This window comes from Panthera leo, chromosome E1, assembly GCF_018350215.1.
Source record: "Panthera leo isolate Ple1 chromosome E1, P.leo_Ple1_pat1.1, whole genome shotgun sequence".
Taxonomy (NCBI): domain Eukaryota; kingdom Metazoa; phylum Chordata; class Mammalia; order Carnivora; family Felidae; genus Panthera; species Panthera leo.
In genome coordinates this window covers 59,657,233-59,677,356 of record NC_056692.1, presented here as the reverse complement: position 1 = coordinate 59,677,356, position 20,124 = coordinate 59,657,233, and the positions used below count along the sequence as shown (strand labels likewise).

The window sequence follows — 20,124 nt, the reverse complement described above, 5'->3', positions numbered from 1 at the left end:
TCTTTCTCTGACTTCTCAAGAAGTGTTCTTAGATCGCCGATGGTCAGCCTTTCCCTTCCGAGCCCACGCAGCAAACACTCTATTTTCCTCCAAGCAACACGAGACTTGGGTTTATTGTAGTTTCATTATTCTTAGGTTCAAAATATTTTTTCTGTGAATTGTGGGTTGTTTAGCACCGCATTACTTTTCATTTTGGGTTTGCTTTCTCACTTGACTTACCCATGGTCAGAAAACGTGTTCTATGTTATTTCAATTCTCTGACTCCATTGAGACTTGCTTTATGGCCAGCGTTTGGTCAATTTTGGTAACCGCTCTATCGGTGGACGTAAAGAGAATGCAGTTGTTGGATGCAGAGTTGATCTTTATCGTTTGGGTTGAGTTCACTCTTTGTGTTTCTAGTCTTCCATATCCTTACTGCTTTCTTTGCTCCTCACTCTATCAGTCCCCAAGAGGAATGGTAAAATCTGCCCCTGTGGTCATGCATCACCTCTTTATCATCTTAGTTGGCTCATTTTTGCTTTAGGAATTCCAAGGCTGTGTTAGTGGGCGCATACACATTTAGAGCTGTGTGTTCTCCTAGCAGACTGACCCTTCACTTTTATGAAATGGCCTCTTTGTCTAGCAGCGCTCTTGCCTACGGTCTCTGTCATCGGACAGTGGTGACTGTACCAGCTTTCTCACCATACTGTCTGCATGGTGTCTCTCTGCGATTCTTCGTACTTCCAGGCTTTCCGTGCCCTTCCAGTTAAAAACAGCTTGAAACCAGCCACAAATAATATGCAAATTAATGGGCATGGCCAGGGCTGGCCTGTACGGAGCTGCATTTTGCCCCTGATCCAGAGGGATTTCTTCTGCTCTGAGGGGAACTGAGGGGAGGGACTGGGCTAGCTGAGGCTGGTCTCCAGTTTCTGTGAGGACTGGCTTGGTTCTCCTGTCCTCACTCCTCACTTCCAGCCCCTTAGGGCCCTAAGCAAAATCCCTCCTCCTCCCTGGAAGATACCAAACACTCAGGAGGCCACCAGATGCCCTCCTCAGCTGCCCAGCCTCTTGGCCACCGTTACTAACTGGCAGATGCCTGGCAGGGAACCTGTGCCAACGTGAAGCTCAAAGCCGTCCTTCCCTGGGATCTCAGACCCCACGTCCTTGGTGCTTTTTTTTCCTCACAATGAACATAGTAAGTGAATGTTGTAGTGTATTAGGGGCTGGTGAGTGCTACGGGGAACGATAACAGAGCAAGGAGACGACGAAGGCATGGGGAGGGCATGTGTGATGTACAACAGGGGAGTAAGGATTGGCTTCTTTGGGATGTGACATTTGAGGAAACACTGAAGGAGGCAGCAGAGTTAGTCACACAGATCTAATTCTAGGGAAGAGCATGCCAGGCCCAAGAGCGGCTGTGCAGGGGGAGCAGTGAGGAGGCCAGTGTGGCTGAAGTGGGGGCTGAGGTCTGAAGTCAGAGAGAGCATGGGGAGCCAGACATGTGGGCATTCCAAGGACTTGGCTTGACAGGGGAGCTTCTAGAGGGTTCTGAGTGGGGCAATGGATCTGACTTCCTTTTTTTTTTTTTTTTTTAAGTAAGCTCTATGCCCAATGCAGGGCTTGAACTCACAACCCCGAGATCAAGAGTCTCCTGCTCTATCGACTGAGCCAGCTGGGAGCCCCAGATCTGACTTGTATTTTTTTTTATTAAAAAAAAATTTTTTTTTAACGTTTATTTATTTTTGAGACAGAGAGAGACAGAGCATGAACGGGGGAGGGTCAGAGAGAGGGAGACACAGAATCCGAAACAGGCTCCAGGCTCTGAGCTGTCAGCACAGAGCCCGACGCGGGGCTCGAACTCACGGACCGCGAGATCGTGACCTGAGCCGAAGCTGGCCGATTAACCGACTGAGCCATCCAGGCGCCCCTGACTTGTATTTTTAAAGGCTCTCCCCACTGCTGTGCTGAGAACCGATTGTCAGGTAGCAGGTGGGAATCTTACTGGGGGGCTGTGGTAGTCGTCTGGGCTTTCTGAGGGCAGAGCCAGTGGGACCCCCACAAGGGTGGGTAAGGGGAGGAGTGCAAGATGAGATGTGAGTTAGGCCCTCGCTCCTGCCACAGCCCAGTGAGGGTGCTCCGGAGGGGCGCCTTCACTTCCAGGGTGGCCCAGCCACCTTTGGCCCCTCCTTCCTGGAGGGTGGGGAGTCCCATGGAGACTGGAAGAGAGAATCCACCTCCCGTAAACCTCACCATAAGCCACACATGCCCCTGTGTTCACCCTCCACACGTGGCCAGGGGAGGCTGGGAAGGGGGCCCAGTGCTCTCCCCGGGACCAGCCCCAGGATGGAGGGGGAGGGCAGCCGTTACCCTCTGCGTGCACATCTCAAAGCTCCTGGACTGAGCAGCCCCGGGAATGAGGCAGCACAAACAGGAAGGTGCAGGTGGCGAGTCTTTGGGAAAGGCGAATCGGAGCTCAGCCCCGGGCTCTAAGCTTGAGATGCCCTTTTCCCATGAAACGGGGCGTCGGGAAGCCAAAATGGACACAGGAGTCAGGGCACGGGAAGAGGTGGGATATGGGAGCCCTGGCCACCAGGTGGTACTTAAACCGCAGGACAGGAGCACCCGCCCTTCCCAGAGGACAAGCATGGGGGGGGGGGGGGGGCGGGGTGGCAAGGCCCCAAGGGGGAGGGGCTTCTCTTCTGCAGGAAGAGGCTGGGGAGAAGGGTCATCAAGAAGAGGAAGGAGAGAGCCAGGAGACAACGCAGGACACAGGCCAGGGCCCCCTGGGACCCTGGGGTCTCAGGTGTCCCCGCTCTGTGTTCACGTGGCTGCTGCGTGAACCCAGGGCAGCCTAGCAGAGTGCAGCTGGGGCTGGGGAAGGGGGTCCTACAGGGGTCTGGGCCCAGCAAAAGCTGGCCGTGGAACCCCTCTGCAGGTGTCCCCAGGGTTGTGGGGACAAGGAGGAGGCAGAAGGGGCAGGGGCTGGATGCACCCACCAGCCCAGCCTCCCGTCTTCCCCCCTACACCCCATACGCCTGTCCCGCCCCCCCCCAGCTCTCCCCTAGACCCATGATCCTCTCCCAGCTCACTCACTGCCCCCCAAGAAACACTCGGGCCGCATTGTTCATTTAATGACATTTTTCTTCCATTTCCCTGGCACATGCCGTGTCCACCCCCACGGCCTCCTTGATCGGGCACACAAACACCCCGCGATGCCCCGTGGGGTAGCTTCCTCTGGCCCAGGGCTGGGTGTGGCACTACTTCTTTGGAACTTTCTCCTTTTTGATCAAGTCAGAAAATTCTAGAATAGGAGACAGATTTCTGGTGAACAATCCCTTGCCTTGTGCCCCTCAAGTCCTGCAGACCCAACGGGAACACACGCCCCCTTTGGGGGGGGGGTCTCACAAGGGAGGGGACCCTGCATCCAGCCCTCCTGAGCCCTTGGGAACAGGATTGACCCCCACAGTTGCTGTGTGCCTTGTGTCCCCACCCAGGGCCTGCTTGGTGGAGGTGAGCCAGCCCCCTTTGGGGGTTTAGGATGGACTGGGACCCTCGGTCCCCTTTGTGGAGACCCTCAGGAATTCCCCTTAGAGTTCCTGAGATCATCCTGCCTTTCTCCGGCAGAGAGGCTGGGGCACTGAGTCCGAAGCGAACCCTTTGGCCAGGCTGCCCCTCTGTTAATTCTAGGGGCTACCCTGTAAGTCAGGGTTTGCAGGCCCAGAGAGGTGAGGACGGGCTCACAGCTGGCAGTGGGGTCTGGAGGTCCGTCTGTCTGAGGCTCTGAGCCTTGCTCGACTCTTCTCAGGGTGACCTTGCTGCCCTCTGCCCTCGGGCCCCGGGGCCAGCAACTTGGGGGTGGGGGGGTGGGCGGGGCTGCAAGATGCCCGGACCCCAGGGTAGCCATGGAGAGCCCGAGGCCCCGGTCCCTCTCTTCAAACCTCCCTGCCCATCTCAGACCACCGCGCTCCGTCCCCTGCACCACGGACCGCTGCTGCGCCCTGGCTGACCTTGCCCACGGCCGCCTCAGCCCACCTCTCCCCCACCGGCTCCCCTCCGTCCGGTGAGCGACCCACCCACTCAGCCTCCCTGACGCTCAGCTTCCCATCTGTGGTGGGTGACGGTGCCCCCTAAGGAGGAGGCTGTTCGCTTGGTGCCTGGGGGTGGGCGGCCCTACTCAGCGTTGCCCCAAGCTGGGTGCCTCGCGACGTGGGGTCCGGGAGCGGCCGGCCAGGAAGGTCCCTAGACACCTCTGCCCCCTTTGTCTGTGCTGACCCACCTTCGAAGTCGATCCTGCCGTCCCCGTCCGTGTCTGCCACCTGGATCACGGCCTCTGCCTCCTCGTCTGTCAGCGGGGCGGTGGGCGTGCTGCTGGGGGCGATGGACAGGATGTACCTGGAGCCAGGGGTGGGGCTCGGGTCAGAGCCGAGGGGGTTTCTGGCCGGTGCCCGATGGTCTGCAAGGTGCTCACTCCCCACTTTACAGGTGGGGAAACTGAGGCCCGGCTGGAGAGTCGTCTCTGGGCCTGGCCCCAGTGCTGTGGACCTGGGCTGTTTCCGGACGCCCCACCTCCCACGAGGCCAGCTGGGGCCCAACGGGGGGTGCCAGGTCTTGGGCCGGGGTGGATGCGGTGGCCGTGGACTGGGCACGGGGCCCGAGGCTCAGTACCCCTCTCCCCAGCCACTGGCCATTACTTGATCTCATTCCACTCGATGAAGCCACTCTTGTCCTTGTCCAGAGTCTGGAAGGCCTGGCGGATGGCGCTGTCCAGCTGCCCCGAGGCCTGGAACTTCTGCATGTACTCCAAGAACTTGAGGTAGTTGAAGGAACCTGGGACAGCCAGGCGCAGGTCGCGGGGAGCCCAGAGGGAGGCTTCTGCCCTGGGGGTGGGGACTGCCGTGTCCTGCACTTCCCCTCCCTCCACCCCTGTGTGTGCGAGGCTGCCCAGCCCGGGGAAGGGGGAGCTCACAGACGGGCTCCTGTGTCCGCTGCTTCCTTGGCCGTGGCTGGGCCAGGCCCGGGGTCGGGACACGGTGCTGGGGACGAGGGGTGTGCTATACCGTGATGCCTCATGTCCGTGGGCAGCAACTCTAAGTCCTTGTCTGACAGGGACGTGCCCATGGCCAAGGCCATCTTCTTCATCTGGGAGGAGAAGTCCTCGTCCATCCTGGCCCTGCGGCGGACAGGGAGCCGGCTCGGTGGGTGCACACGGGTTGGGTGGGGGGCGCTCTGCTCAGACCAGAGCAGACACCTCCCCTGCCTGGTGCCAGCTCCTGCCTCCCCAGCAGGGTCCCCAGGGGCCTGGACCAGGCCCCCGGCTGCCCTTGACCACAGAGGCCCTTGGCGCCCCTGGCCTTACAGAGACTCCCGGGTCCAGGGCCCTCGGGGAAGGTGTGCCTGAGACCTGCCTCATGCCAGCCGGCCCCCTTGAGGTACCGCACCCATTTCACAGAAGAGGCTGAGGCCTGCGTCCGGTAAGTAACGATCACAAGGTCCTTCACTCCGCTTCCCTCGCTCCTTCCGGGCCCATCTCAAAGCCGCCTCCTCTAGGAAGCCTTCGTGGTTACCTAAAGCCCCACCTCTTTCCATCAGGAATCAGGACTCGGGGCCCCCAGCCCCGGCCTCGCTCCCCAGACCCCAGACGGGCAGGTATTGGTCTTTCTGGCCGGCACCTGACCACCCACAGTGAGGTGTGCTGAGCGCAGGCCGGTCTCAGGCTGGCTGTGGATTGAGCCTAGGTGTCCTGAGCAGGGAGGACCACGGCCCGTGGCGGAATGCATGTCACTGTCCTCCGTTCGCGGAGAGCCCGTGTCAAGCAGGAGCCACCGAGGCAGGCCAGGACTCCAGTCAGGCGGGTGGGGGTCTGGTCACAGGCCGAGGGGCCAGCAGGTGGGGACCAGGCTGTCCTGCGGTCAGGGCGGTGCCTTGTGACCCGCTGGGCTCTCGGGTTGCCGTCCCTGGGGGGGGGTTGGGTTCTGGAGCTTGTGGCAAAACAGCTATTTCAGAGGCTCCTTGGCCCTCTTGAAAGTTCATGGGGTGACAGAACTTTCTGGAACATACTCCCATGGACAGGAAGGGCAGCCAGTGGCCCGTGTGTCCTGAGTGGGGCTGGGCAGTGACTGGAGGAGTCTCTACCTTCTTCCCCAATAGAGAAGCCACAGGTCAAAGGTTGCACCTCGACCCTGGCAGCCCCGGGGGCAGGGAGTGCTGGACACAGCCCCCTAGCCACATCCTCCTTCCTGATCCTGGGCATGCCTCACAGCTGATCCGGGCCTCGGGCTCCTCATCTGTGAAACGGGGCGACCCCTGCCCGCCCTGCCCCTTCTCACGGTCGTGTGAGGAACCAGGAGGGAAGGGAGACGCCGGGGAAAGGGCTTTGGGCCCTGGAGCGGGCCTGGAGCTGAGCCCCCAAGCGTCAACCCTAACAGCCAACTTCTGCGGCTGGCCCGGGGGTGGGGGGGGCGGTGGTCAGCTGCGGTCAGGGGCAGGCCTGGGCCACAGAGTCGCACAAGACAGGCCCCACCACCCCACATCCTGGGCTGAGACTCCGATTCCCCCTCTGCCACCCTGGAGTCTCAGAACTCCATTCTGGAGGGAGGGGATGCCCTGCCTGCCACTTGGGGCCCCGCCAGAGCCAAGGCCACCCGCTTTACAGAGGACGGCCTCGGCCAAATTCCAGGCCAGGTCTGGCTGAGCCAGGGGTGGCGTCCCATCTCCGGAGCCTGGTGGGCGCCCTGGGCTGTGTCCGTTCACCCGCTCCACCCCACTGCTCTGAGGGTACCCCCCACAGGAAGGCAGGGGAGCCTGAGATCAGAGCCAGAGGGGGGACAGGGCCTGGGGCCTCAGGCTGCTGGTGGTGTATTTATAGCCCTGACCCAAGGCCTGGGATGGAGTCTCACTCACCCCCGGAAGGAGGCTGATATGTCCTGCTAGAGCTGGGGGGTGGGAGCTGTGGGGCACCACACAGAGCCAGCCCTTTGGTGCCGTGGGCCCCCTGCCCAGCCTCCGGGGCTGCTCCCAGTGCCTGGAAAGGCACCCGCTTCGTCCTTGTCCTCCAACAGGACCCTCCCTCCCTCCCACCTCACTGACTTCCCCCGCCAAAGCAGGATTGGAGCTTTAAAGCCTGGCTAAGACCCCCGCATGTCCCCAGCATTGCTATGTCCTGAACATCCTCTCAAGGCTGGCAGGGGTCAAGGCTGGCAGGGACCTCCCCCCCCACCCCAGACCCCTGTGGACCACCCGCGGAGCCCCCCTGGGGGCTGTTCTGCCTCTGGCACTTGCCAGTGAGACACCAAGTTCAGATGCTGACATGAGAAAAAATGCTGCATGGGCTGGGGGGAGGGGGAGGGTAATTGAGGCAGGGGGTCGCCTCAGACGGGGACTGGGTCCCAGGGAGGGCTGGGGGTGGGGGTGATGGAAGTAGGGGCCCCACTGGATGGGGACTGGGTCCCAGGGGATCCAGAGCTGGTTTAGCGTGCCTGCCAGAGTCAGCGGGTCTGTTGGCCTTGGACCCTCCCCACCCCCAGGCTCCCTGACCCCCCACTCAGCACCTGGGGCCCTGAGGTGAGTGAGTGGGTCTCAGCCTCCCCACACTGCTCCCCAATAATAACACTTTCTTGGAGGCCACACCAGCGTGAGTGTGCACACGTGCCCACCCAGGCACACGCAGCTGCCTTTAGACTGGGGCTCCCTTGGGGCTGCCCCTCCCCTTCCTCCTCCTTTTCCTCCCTCCCCCCGGACCTCCCTGCAGTCTCCTCAGCCCCCTGGGCCTTCCCCTGTCCTACGGATGAAGATGAGGCCCCCAGCTTCTGCCAGACGCTCTGGCTGGGCCCAGAGCCCATGCCCCCCTCCCCGGGCAGGGCTCACCTCCGCCTGGCTTCCTTTGAGGGTTCTGGGTGGCAGGTCAGGCTGGGGGTGCTAAGAGTCTGCTTTTATACCTGCAACCCCTGGGCCTGTTTACGGCTTGGGTTGCACCTGTCCCCCCTCCCTGCCCCTCCCGGGCACTCCAGCCTGGCGCTGGCCTCCCCCAGGGGCTCGCTGGCACCTGGCACATCCATACTGGGCTGGGCAGACTGACCGTCGGCAGCGCCTGGTCTCCCCAAGCCGGGGTGGGGGCGGGGAGAGTGGACAGCAAATGTCTGTTGTATTAGGTCCCACCCTGCCTGCTGGCCTCATAGGGCTGAGGGGAGTGGAGGGGTCCAGGAGATGGCTGGTTGGGCCTGCCAGGGTCACCCAGGGCGTGCAGGCTGGCCAGCATGTCCGAGAAGCCACCGGAAGCCACTGGACAATGATGGGACCTCCTCCGGTGAGCATCCAGGCCGGGCGGCTGGCCTGTGTGCATGGGTCACTGTAGGGGGCCAGGGAGCCATGTCAGGGCTGGCCATAAAGATGAGGCAGGGTCAGGGAAGTCTCTGTCAGGCCACGCGGCCTCCCACCAGGGCTGTGGGACCCCAGGCAGGGCTGGCCTTTCTCTCTGGGTAGGGCCCTCCTCGCAGGACAGTCACCAGGTTGAGAGCAGGGAGACCAGAGACAGCTGCACCCCGGGGACCCTTCCTGGCTGTGGTCTGCCTGGAGACACCTTATGTCCGTTGGCTTTCTGGGCCCGTGTGCTTCACCAACAGAGCCGGGCCCCAATAACGCCATGCGGAACAGCCCCTTCCCAGCCCCAAATCCAGCTTTCCTCTGCGTGGGTTTCCCTGGTGATTGTGCACAGCGCGGACACAGCTCTGAGATCTGCCGTCTCTGTGTGAGTCGCTCACACATGTTACTTTGTGTAACAACTTCATGTGAGGCCTGCAAGCTAAGGATGTTCCAGAAACTTCTCTCCCTGGCCACTGCTGCTGGACCCTGGACAGATCCCAGCATTTTTGTCATAGAGATGCTATTTCAACGCGTGTCTCTGTCCAGGGGAGTGTCTCCTCCTTGGCTACGGTCACAAGAGCAGGATGATTGGGACAAACCGTGGACGGTTCCACGTTCTTGCCCTAAACATTCCCGGCACGCCCGTCTGCTCCGTGCCCGTGTGGAATGCACGCCTGCACGTGCACGCGGACCCCAAGGTCTCGTCCCCAGCAGGCAGTGCTGACATTCCCTCAATGTACACTGTTCGGCACACAAGGAATGAAACGCTGGACGAACCCTCACACTCGTGAGGGACAGGAGCCAGTCACAGAGGACCACGGAGCGTGTGATTCCATTTGTCTAGAATATCCAGAATTGGCAAATCCGTAGAGACAGACAGCAGGCTGGGGGTTGCTGAGGGATGGAGGGGTGGGAAGTGAGGAATTAAAATAGAACAGGCTTTTATTTTGGAGTGGGGAGAACGTTCTAGAACTGGTTGCACAACATTATGAATGGGCTAGATGCCACTGAATCGTTCATGTTAAAATGGTTTGTTTTATGTTACACAAATTTTACCTCGATAAGAAAAAGGAAATATTTGGGGCGCCTGGGTGGCTCAGTTGGATAAGTGTCCGACTTCGGCTCAGGTCATGATCTTGCGGTTTGTGAATTTGAGACCTGCGTCGGGCTCTGTGCTGACAGCTCGGGGCCTGGAGCCTGCTTGGGATTCTGTGTCTCCCTCTCTCTCTGCCCCTCCCCCACTCACGCTCTGTCTCTTTGTCTCTGTGAAAAATACACATAAAAAAATTTTTTTTTAATGTAGAATGGGAAACAATGCTTTTTTACAGAAAGATTGATTGATTTATTTTAAGGGAGTGAGACCGTGAGATCACAAGCTAAGCCGAAATCAAGAGTCGGATGCTTAACCGACTGAGCCACCCAGGCGCCCCGAAACAATGCTTTTAATGAAGCATAAATCAGAGAGAAAACCTAAAAATTAAGCACCAGTGAAGGGTCTCGCAGTGTGACTGGCCCAGTGCTGAGCCCTGCTCCATCTGCCCCTGCATATTCCAGAAGGCCGGGTCTGTGTCCATTTCTGCCTAGGTTGCAGGTAAGGGGTGGGAAGCCTGGGGTGAGTTCCCGGGATGGAGAGCGGACGGACGGGCCCTTGGAACCAGCACCTGCCCTGAGCGGACAGATAGCTGGCTTCTGGAAGGCCCCTCTGCTTTCATTTCTGTCCAGAGTCAGGCCGCACCCCCTCACCTGCGGCCCTGGGCCCGCTCTCTGGGCTGAGCTGGCCTGGATGGGTCATGGGGGCCACCTCACAGCTCTGGGCACAGTGTTGTCCCCGTGCACGGGCACAGCAGGCACTGCCCTCTCCTGCCTGGAACCACTGCTGGGGGAGAGGGGCGGGCCTGGTCTCCGCACCCCCTCTCCTGCCCCCTGCAGAGCCCTCAGCAGCCCAGCCCTGCCCCAAGTCCCGCAAATATGAGGGGAATCAGCCCTTCTTTCACAGGAAGCCGTTTTTACATAAGGACAAGGCTGGTGCAAGCCTCAGACTCCTCCCAGGTCAGGGCCTGTCCCCCTGGGGGTGCTGTGGGGGCCAGGCTGGCTTGGAACTCTGGCACTCTCGGTGACTGCGTCCTGCCTCTTTGGCAAATGCCAGAACCCCTTCTGTCATCCCCCTGCCAAGCACAACAGTGGGAGGCAGGCTCCTGTAGGAGAGTTCTTCTGGGTCTGGGGCAAGTTCAGGGGGAGGGAGACAGGCCTTTCCCTTTGCAGCTGCCCCTGCCCACCACACACACAGGCAGGGACAGGCACCTGTCCCCCTCCTCCCACCCCCAGGCTGTGGCCACATTCCTGGTGCAGCAGGAAGGGGTGGGCCAGGGGAGCGGGTCTGGGGCTGTGGGTGCCGTGAGTCTCCTGGGGGTGAAACCCCTGCAGGCAGGGTGTCCCTGGGGCCCTGCAATGCCCACGGCGGTGCCCGTCCCCACACGGGCAACCTCGTGTGCAGAAATGCCAATGCGTCTCATTATTACAGGAGAGACTCTACAGATGCTGTCCCTGTGCCCTTGGCCCTGCCCCGTCTCCACCTCTGTAGCAGGATGAGGGGACCTCCCAAGAGGTGTGCCCACACCCGAATCCTGGTACCCGTCAATGGGATCTTGTTTGGAAACAGAGTCTTAGCCAGTGTGCCCAGTTACGATGGCATCATTCTAGATTGGGATGGGCCCTAAAGCCACTGACGGGTTCCTTATGAGAACAAGAGACACCCAGAGGAGGGGAGAAGGCCACAGGATGATGGAGGCAGAGATTGGAGTGACATGGCCACGGGTCGAGGGACCCCTGGGGCCACCAGGAGCTGGAAGAGGACAGAGACGCTTCCCCTAGACCTTCAGGGGATGTGCCTTCCAACCGTCAGTTTCCCTCCTCGCCCCGGAGTTGTACGAGAGCACACTTCTGCTGTTTTGAGCCCCCCGGCTCGTGGTCATTTGTCAGGGCAGCCCCAGGACACTTAACAAGCCCCCTCCCCTTGACCCTCTCATGCTCTCCCCCTCCTGCTCTCTCTCCCACCCCAGGCCTGTCCCCCACTGTGACACTCTCCCCAAGCCTCAGGTGCGGACCCAGCTAGAATGGAGAGCAGACCCCCTCCTTTATTAGGGGCCTAAAAGGGGGCCTGCGTGTTCCCAAGGGGCACAAAGGAGGCTGCTACCCCCCAGGCTGGCCAGACCAGGGGCTCGTCTGGGGTGTGGACTGAAGGGGTGCCAGGCTGACAGGCAGACATCCCTTTGTCTCAGGCCCCCGATGGCTCTGTTCCTGCTCCTGTGAATCAAGATCGTGGTATGTTGCTCATTGCGGATTTCCTCATTGATTTTGAACCTTTAAGGTATTGCATTAAAATATGTTACCCACGGGGCGCCCGGGTGGCTCAGTCGGTTGAGCGTCCAACTTCAGCTCGGGTCATGATCTCACGGCTTGTGAGTTCAAGCCCCGCGTCGGTCCCTGTGCTGACGGCTCAGAGCCTGGAGCCTGCTTCCGATTCTGTGCCTTCTTCTCTCTCTCTGCCCCTCCCGCCACTCGCCACTCGTGCTCTGTCTCTCAAAAAAATAAGTAAGTGTAAAAAAAATTTCAAAATATCAGTTACCCGATTCCTAAGTGCGACAGCTTTACTGAGAAATAATTCACACAGCACAGAGGTCACTGTTTAGAACGCACAATTCTGGGTTTTGCAGGTGTATGAGCATCACAGGACACTTTAGTCACCCCAAAAGAGGCCACGCACCCCTTCAGCGGTCACTTCACTGGGCACTTGGCCCACCGGCTGCGTCCTATCTCTGTGGCTGGGAGCAGCGTGGGCCCCTCACACGGGGGGTGGGGGGTGCCCACAGCCTCTGTCCTGGTGCATTGGGGCCTCCCTTGCCGAGCACGCCTCCGGGGCTGGCCTGTGTCCCCGCAGGTGTGACGCTTCATCCCTTTCCTGCACGGGACGTGGACCCGCTCACCTGCTGAGGGACAGAGCGGCCTCACTCCGTCACCCCGCCCGGCCCCACACTGCTCCTGCACATGCTGCCGAAGCCTCGGGCTTTCCCGCGTCTCCTCTAGGCCCAAACTCCCTCTGTAGACACCATTCCCGGCGAGGCCCGGCCCCCTTGGATCTTTCCGGGGACAGGTGCCCTCCCCTCTCCACCCCAAGCACCGGGGAGGCAGGAACAGTGTTTCACACCATCTGCCCGAGATGCCTCTGTGACCCCGTGCTGTAGGCCCAGAGGCTCCTGGCCGTGACCTTGATCCCCGTGGCCTAGGACTTCCTGTGGGTCCTGTGGTGAAGCCAGGGAAACAGCACCTGCCAGCCTGGCCTTTACGGGTGACAAGCCAGCCCCTTGGGCAGCGGTCGCCCAGGTGTGTGGCACCCTGACCCCCACCTTTATTAGGCCCAGCTCTGGCTGTGGAGGGCTCTGGGGCTCCGGCCTCCCCCCGGGTCAGGGGAAGTGGGGGCATGTCTTCAGGGACCTCCCCCCACCCTGGGATTGGTATAAGCCAGACCTGCGGGAGCCCTGGGCCATCCCTGCCTGCCCTCTACACTGGGACCTGTCTCTCTGTCTTGCTGCCCCCACCCCTGACACTGGGCAAGCAAGTGCCCCAGGGCACAAGGTGTTGTATTTGCTGCTGGTGCTCGGATCCTTTGTCTTCCCTGTATTTTCTCAGAGGTCAGGGGGCTGGACCTCAGCCCAGAGGCCAGGGAAAGAGTCCCAGGCAGCCTGGCCAGCCCCGAGCAGCTCAGCTCTGCCCTCCACAGGGCTGCGGCGCCCTGTTCTGCCCAGTGGGCCTCATCATGCCGGAAGAGGGTCAGGCTCGTGCCAACCGGGGGCCCTTGGGCTCAGGAGACCCCGGCAGGACAGCGGTTCCTGGCTCTGACTCCGGGGAGCATCCAGACAGACCCTCCCCTAAATTCCAGTGCCAGGCTTCCTGCCCCACACCATGGTGACGGTGATGCTTGCCGGCTGGCCCCACGTGGGAAGTACCAGCCCAAGGGACAGAAGAACGCTGGCGGGGGGGATCTGGAATGCCTCAAGTTCGATGGTTACCATGCCTGGGACACAGCAGGGCTCCAGGAAAACCTCGGAAGACCCTGCTGCCTGGGATGGGGGGGAGGGGCGTCACTGTGGTCAAGTGCGGGGGGAGTGTTGCAGTTGGAGCCCTGGGGCTTTCCCTGCCCTGCCTGGACCCCAGAGGAAGGTCCGTAACCCCAATGCTCCAAGATCTACCCACCCTCTGCATGAGGCTTCCGCTACGGGTGACCCCTGCGTTTGAGTGTGTGCCCACATGTGCGTTCACAGGCAAACCGTGTCACAGGGAACGGTCTTCTGACCCTGGTCACTGAGGCCAGCCACAGTGGTGCAGAGGGTCTGGACAGAGATGGCCACCGGTCATCTCCCCTGCCTGTCCCTCAAGGAGCCTCCCCGGGGTCCAGGTATCCGGGGCACCTCCTGGGTGGGCAGAGGCAGGACCCTCCCTATGGGGGCCGGGCAGTGCTGGGCCGACCTCCTGGGTGGGGAGGGGAGGTCGCGGACTGTGGACCCAGCCCCTTTTCCTGGGTACACTCCGAGATCACAGCCCTCAGTCACCTTCACCACTGGTGGCCTCTGACCCTGCTCACCCCCGGGATCTGAGCACCTGTCCCCACCGGGCCCCTTACTGGCTGTTCCACCTGTGGCTCCTTTATCCTCAACAGCGGCCTGTGGGGTCAAAGCTACTTAGAGCAGCCTCCACACAATCAGGGTCGGTCAGAAGGTTCTGGATACCCTGTTCGCTCCCACAGGCCCGTGGTGGGTCGGGACTGTTCATAGCAGGGGACCCTTAAGGTCTGAAGGGAAAGGAGGGGACCATTCCTTCACCCATTCCTTCACCCCTTGGTGGGGCACTTTCTACACAAGGGGACCCCTTAGAAGAAGAAGGCCACCTTCCGGCACCCTCTCCCTAAGGGGCTGACTCCTCAGCGGGAGCCTGCGTCCTTGCTCTCCCCAAAGCCTTCGCAGGCCCTGAGGGCAGTAGGTGCCCCCTCCTGCCTCCCACAACACCCCTGCCCTCCAGCGGGGCCCTGCCAAGGGGTTTTGCTCATCCGCCGGGGAATGAATGGATGGATGAACCAGCGTGACCCAGGTTACATAAAACCCAGATCCCGACTACACTGTAACTCTCCCGGCTCCCACAGGGGGAGGGGCGTTGATCTCAGCACCCCCCCCCCCGCCCCCCCAACCCCGGCCGCCCGCGCCCCACGGGCCCCCTGCAGCGGGCGCCGCAGCGGTGCAAGATGGCGCGGCGTGGGGGGTGGGGGTGGAGGGGACCGTCCCTCGGTGCCCGGCGCCGCCGCCGCGCCCGCCCCAAACGCCGGGCGCTGTGCACTCCCGGGTGGGGGCGGCCGCCTCCTCCTCCACGGTCGTCGCGGCGAGGCACAGGCGAGGGTGGCCAGTGCAAAAATAACCCCCCGCCAGCGCGGGCGCCGCCCCAAGGGCGCGGGGCCGGACCCGAGCCGCCTCCGAAACCCGCGTGTGCGGGCCGCGTGCCAGGCCCCGAGCCCCGCGCGCGTGGCCCCCCGCGCGCCTCCGGGCCCCCCTGCGCGCGCTTTCGTGTTCCTCCTGCGCGCCACGGTGCCCACCCCCGCGTGTGCCGCCGTGCCCTCTCCCGCGTCTCCGTGCCCCCTCCTGCCTCCGTGCACCCCCCCCCACCCGCCTCCGTGCCTCCCCCGCGTCTCCGGGTCTCCCACCCTGCGTCTCTCCGTCCCCTCTGCCCGCGCCTCCTCCCCACGCCCCGTCCCGGCGCCCCCCCCCAGCCCCCGGTCCCCCCTCCGCGCGGCTCCGTGCCCCCCCCCGCCCCGCCGGGGAGGGAGCCCCCCCCCCCCGCTCCCGCGCGCGCGCCCGCCAGTGTTTTCGGACTGCACCAGCCCCGGAGCCCCGCGGCGCCGCGGCCGGCCGGGCGGAGGCTCCTCGTCTGCCGCCGCCGCCCCGCGCCCGCACCGCACCCGCCCCGGCCCCGCGGCTGCGGCGGTGGGCGCTCGGCGGGCCGGCGGGCAGGGCGCGCTCCGCACCTGCGGCGGCCGCTCGGGCGATGGCGCGGCGCGGCCCGGGGCCCCGGGCGTCCTGAGCGCAGCGTCAGCCCGGGGATGCCCGCCGCGCTGCTAGCCCTGGCCATGTCGTCGTCCTTCTTCAACCCCAGCTTCGCCTTCAGCTCGCACTTCGACCCCGGTGAGTCCGCTGGCCGCGCCCCTGGGCCAGCCCTCTGCCCGCTGCGGCTGCCCCCAACCTGCCGGTCCAGCCCGCCAAACCCCCCACCCCCACCTTCAGTCCAGTCCCCCCCCCCCCCCCCACTGCGGACATGATGCTTCCTGAGCCGCGGTTTCCTCTTTTGCATGGAAATTAACCCTTTCCCCACCCTGAGTAGAGCCCGCGGGAGGAACTGCTCTGGGAAGGACCCCCTAGGGGCCTGATGGTGGAGGTGGGCAGGCCGTGGTGCCGGCACTGGCACAGCTGAAGCCTCTGGCAGGGGGGTGGGCCGCGGAGGCTCAGGTAACTGGGGCAGGAGGCCTGCATTGGCCCCAGGTGTCCAGGGGAGGAAGTGGCCAGGACCAGGGCCCCCCGGGGAGGTGTGGGAGTGTTGCTTTGGGTCCCAGGCCACCATGGCCCCTTGCCCGCCCATGGTCTTGGTGTGGGAGGCCCCTGTCGGTGCTGGGGGCAGGTTCTAGGGAGCCCTGCCTGGCTGACCAGTAGCCTGCATAGGGAGTTGGGAGCAGCGGCCACCCACAGGACGGCCCACTGGGCAGAGGCTCGGGAGAGATGGGCTTCGGTGGGTGTCCGGGCCCCCTGGACAGTGTGGGGGAAGCCAAGGCAGCACCATCTAGCTGGCTGCAGGGGCCCTGGGACCCAGCCTCTTCTTCTGCCAGCCTGGTGGCACCACATTTACCCGTGGCTGCCTGGCCTCCTGGCGGCGGTGGGCAGGTTCAGTGGGCCCAGCGGCCGGGGGCAGCTGGAGGCCCGCATCCGTCACCAGGAGGTGGTAAGCTTTCTTCCCTCCGTCCCTCCCAGCTCCGGGCCTCCTCCACCAGCCTGAGAGATAAATCCCTGCCCTGGAGCCATGGCCCAGGGGCCCGAGTCCCACCCACATGTCACTGGAGCTTTGGCACAGGCTAATCCAGCCAAAACAAAGCCGGGCGCACATGTGACAGGCTCTCCTGGGTCTCCCCTCCCTGGAGCAGGGCCCGGTGTGTGCAGCCACGCGCGGGGTCCCCTGGGCACGGCCCCATCCGAAAGCATTTTGCTCCTGGGAGGAGGGAGCTGACGTGAAGTCTGTCTGTTGGGTTTAGGGTGTGGGTGTCAGTCCCTCAGAAAAGACTTCCCAGGCAACCAACTCCCAGGGCTTGGAGAAGGCGCTGTCATCAGCAGCTGGCCCGGAGGGCGGACAGCAGCAGCCCTGTGCCCGGGCAGCCTTTAGGGACAGGCATCCAGGCCCCTCCAGGCCAGCGCTCCAGGCAGCGTGCCCTCTGGGAGGCGGGGGTCCAGCTTCAGGAAGTGCCGGCCTTGGAACTGGTAGCAGGGTCGTTTGTGCTTGTGTGTGTGTGTGCACGCCAGGACTGACCCCGGGATGGAAGCCCTCCCCCCACCCGCCCTCTTGCACAATTTGTGGAGCCCAGACTTGCCCTGTGTGGGGTTCACTTACCCCCTCCCTACACTCGGGTGTGTCCTGGGCACGGACCCTTCCCCCACTTTAGAGAAACAACAGTGCAAACAGCTGTGATCGGTGTAATTACAATGTGTCAGTTTAATGACTTCCAGGGAAAAAAGTTGTGGGGAGGCTGAGGGGAGGTCTCCTCTGCAAGGTCAGTGAAGGGCAGAGCTGTGTCCTCGCGTAGAGGGGCTGCCCTGAACGGCGGCGGTGGGTAAACGGGCAGGGGTGCAGGGTGTTGGCCCCACGGGAGCATTGGGGAGGAGGAAAGGTGGGGTCCCCTGGCCTCCCGCTAAGCGCCCAGCGTTCAGAGCCCAGTTCTCACCCGTTGGGGTCTCTCTGCCCAAACCCGCCTCTCTGGGGCTGGTTTCTCATCTGTAAAATGGGATAACAGTGCTTACCCCCAGGCCCTCGTGGAGGTTAAGTGCCTGGGGAAAAAACTTGGGGCTTAGTGAACAGAGATGCTATTTTAGAGGTGGTTCCATGGCGCCACCCAAGAGTGGAGAGAGGTGCCTCTTTTTGAGGGCTGCACGTGTTGGGGGGTGCGGGGGACCATGCTGGGGGCATGGTCCGGAGGGCAGGGAAGACCCGAGTTCTTGGCCGTCTTGAAGTTTGTGTCTGTGGTTGCCCAGCAGTCAGGGGTGGACAGAGAGGCCAGGCCCGTGCAGGGAGTCCCTCATAAAGTCGCCAGGCCAGGCCATGTGGCTTTCTTGGGATTCCGTGGTGGTCCCTATGGGCGGGAGGCAGTGACGGTGGCAGTTATATCGAAGAGGGGACTGGGGCATTAAGGAATCTGCTCCTGAAATCGTTGTTGCACTACATGCTAACTAATTTGGATGTAAATTTAAAAAAATAAAATTAAAAAAAAAATACTAACCAAAAAAAGAAAAAAACAAAGAAGAGGGGACTGAGTTTGAGGCTGAGGCTGTATCTGCTCAAGTGTGACCGGGGCACCCCGCCTAAACCAGTGCCTGCCTGGGCCACCACCAGCTCTCAGGTATGGGCAGGGCCAGGTGCCATGGGGGGGGGGCAGGCGTGCATGTGTGGTCTTGGGGCACCTTGGGCCTGTGCAGGCTGCCACTTCTGGGGTCCTCTTTCCCAGGATACGGGTGAGGGTGCGGGATTTCTTGGTAGACGTAGCCGTGTGACTTCAGTGCCGTGTGGCCTTGGGCCGAACGAACACTCGACCTCTCTTGAGGTTCAGTCCCAAATACGTGAAACCTCACCCTGGAGAGACCAGGTGGGAGGCGCGAACCGAGGGATGATGGGTGTGTCACAGGGAGGGTCAGGAGCAGTTGGGCGGGGCCGGGAGGGACAGGATGGTGTGGCCATGAGAGAGTGAGGGTCCCCTCTCCTGTAGGAGTGTCCCGAGGGGGGACCCGGCCGGATGAGGCCTGAGGGACCTCAGTAGGTGTCTGGCAGGTGCCGGCCTTGGTCACCGTGCTGCGTTTCTGGGCGTCCCTGATCCCGGGGGGCCTGGGGCTGTCTGAGGGGCCGCCTCCAGGTTCTGGCTTCTCCCCGAGAGCTCCCCTCCCTGACCACGTGGCCCTCTCTGTGCCACCTCAGTTTCCTAAGCTGTAAGGTGCCCACCTCTGGGGGTCACGTGAGGGTTCACGGGGTCGGTGGCGTGAAAGCAGGTGTTGGCCACGCCGGTCGAGGCTGACCCGGGGCAGGGGTCCCGTGCACTGGCTGGTGGGACTGGGGGTGTGGGAAAGTTCCTGGAAGACAAGGCAGCCCCGGCCGGTTCCCCCCGCCTCTCAGCTCATGTCGTGCCCCTGGTGGATCCTCACCCCGAGCCTGGCCCACGGGGAGCTCACTCCCAGCACAGGGCTGGGCACAGCCAGGGCCTTAGGGTGACGCCTCGGTGGGGGGGGGGTCTGAGGGGACAAAAGGAGGGGTGTACTAGGGGAGCTGAGGACCCCGGGGGCGCCCGGGGAACTGGCAGCAGTTTGCAAGCCCGGCTGCCCTGAGGCCTGGCCGGAGCCGGAGGCAGGCGCTCCCAGGCCCCTCTGGGACCACACAGGCACGCGGCCTTCTGGTGCCCTCCCGGGTGGGTCCGCGGGGTGTGGGCCAGCAGGGGGAGCCATGTCCCTCCGGGCACAGGGGGAGGGGAGCCGGTTTCTTTGCTTCCCGCATGTTCTCCGGGAAGCCAGGCTCTGCCCTTCCCTCAGTGGGGCTGTTTCTCCCCCACAGGGCCCTGCACCCACGCAAGAGGCTCACACACACTCATACACGCGTGAACGCTCACGGATGCACACATGCCCTCCCATGAGTGAAAGTGATACACCCACGCACGTGCTCACGCAGACTCCTGTGCGCACACATATAAACTTCACACACACACACCCCACTCCTCATGTGCACTCGCACACATACGTGCTCATACACACCTGTGCGCACACATATAAACCTCGCACACACCTGCAGTCATGTGCACACACACGCACATGCATTCTCACCCACCTGTGCACACACCCGCACTCCTGTGCACACGCACACACATGTGCTCACACGCACGTGGTCACACACTGTGCACACATATAAGCCGTCGCACACGCCTACACTCTTCATGTGCACACGCACGTACAGGTGCACGCCTGCACACGTGCCCCTTCACACCAATGAACACACACGTGCACCTCGTGCGGACATGCCGGGGCAGAGCCTGCCCGTTAATAACATGTGTGGTCACCTGCTGGGGCTGGAGAGTGTCCCTTGGGCGCAGTTAGCCCTGAGTGTGGCCTCCTGACCCGCTGGCTGCCCGTCCGTGCTGCTCCGGCCTGCCCCTGACCTGAACTTGGGGCTGGCCTGGACCTGATCCCTCCGAGGCCAGACCATCTCCCCGGCCTTGGGTGACCTTGGGCCGGGCATATTACTGCCTCTGGCTTCTGTGCATGGACTTTGCCACCACCTTGTCCTTGGGGGTCCCGGCCCATGAGGCCCCGCCAGGGCCGTGACCTCCTGGTTGTCGCACTGACTGCCCCGTTCTGCTGTTGATTTCCACTGGCCTGGGTGGGTACTAGGGCATCCTGGGTGGGGTCATGGCTGAGGGGAGAACCAGATCCCGCCTCCCCCTTGGACCCCAGCTCC

At 62.5% G+C, this 20,124-nt stretch overlaps 2 protein-coding genes across 4 annotated transcripts in view; one reads left to right on the top strand and one right to left on the bottom strand.

Annotated features, from left to right (window-relative positions):
* Window positions 1-3,236: 3,236 nt before the first annotated feature.
* On the bottom strand, window positions 3,237-5,142 carry PVALEF (parvalbumin like EF-hand containing). The gene is made up of 4 exons (XM_042914384.1): window positions 5,037-5,142; window positions 4,671-4,806; window positions 4,256-4,371; window positions 3,237-3,280 (listed from the first exon to the last, which is right to left on the bottom strand). The coding sequence occupies exons 1-4, from the start codon at window positions 5,140-5,142 to the stop codon at window positions 3,237-3,239; spliced, it is 402 nt and encodes a 133-aa protein (XP_042770318.1).
* A 10,278-nt stretch (window positions 5,143-15,420) lies between these two features.
* The window catches only part of AATK (apoptosis associated tyrosine kinase), a 31,785-nt gene continuing 27,081 nt past the window's right edge, over window positions 15,421-20,124 (top strand). For 2 of the 3 annotated variants that reach the window (XM_042914859.1, XM_042914858.1), the window contains exon 1: window positions 15,421-15,560. In XM_042914859.1, the coding sequence (XP_042770793.1) occupies window positions 15,479-15,560 (82 nt within the window). In that variant the 5' untranslated portion in view covers window positions 15,421-15,478. The remainder of the gene's footprint in view (window positions 15,561-20,124) is intronic. The other variant, XM_042914862.1, reaches the window with a different exon arrangement.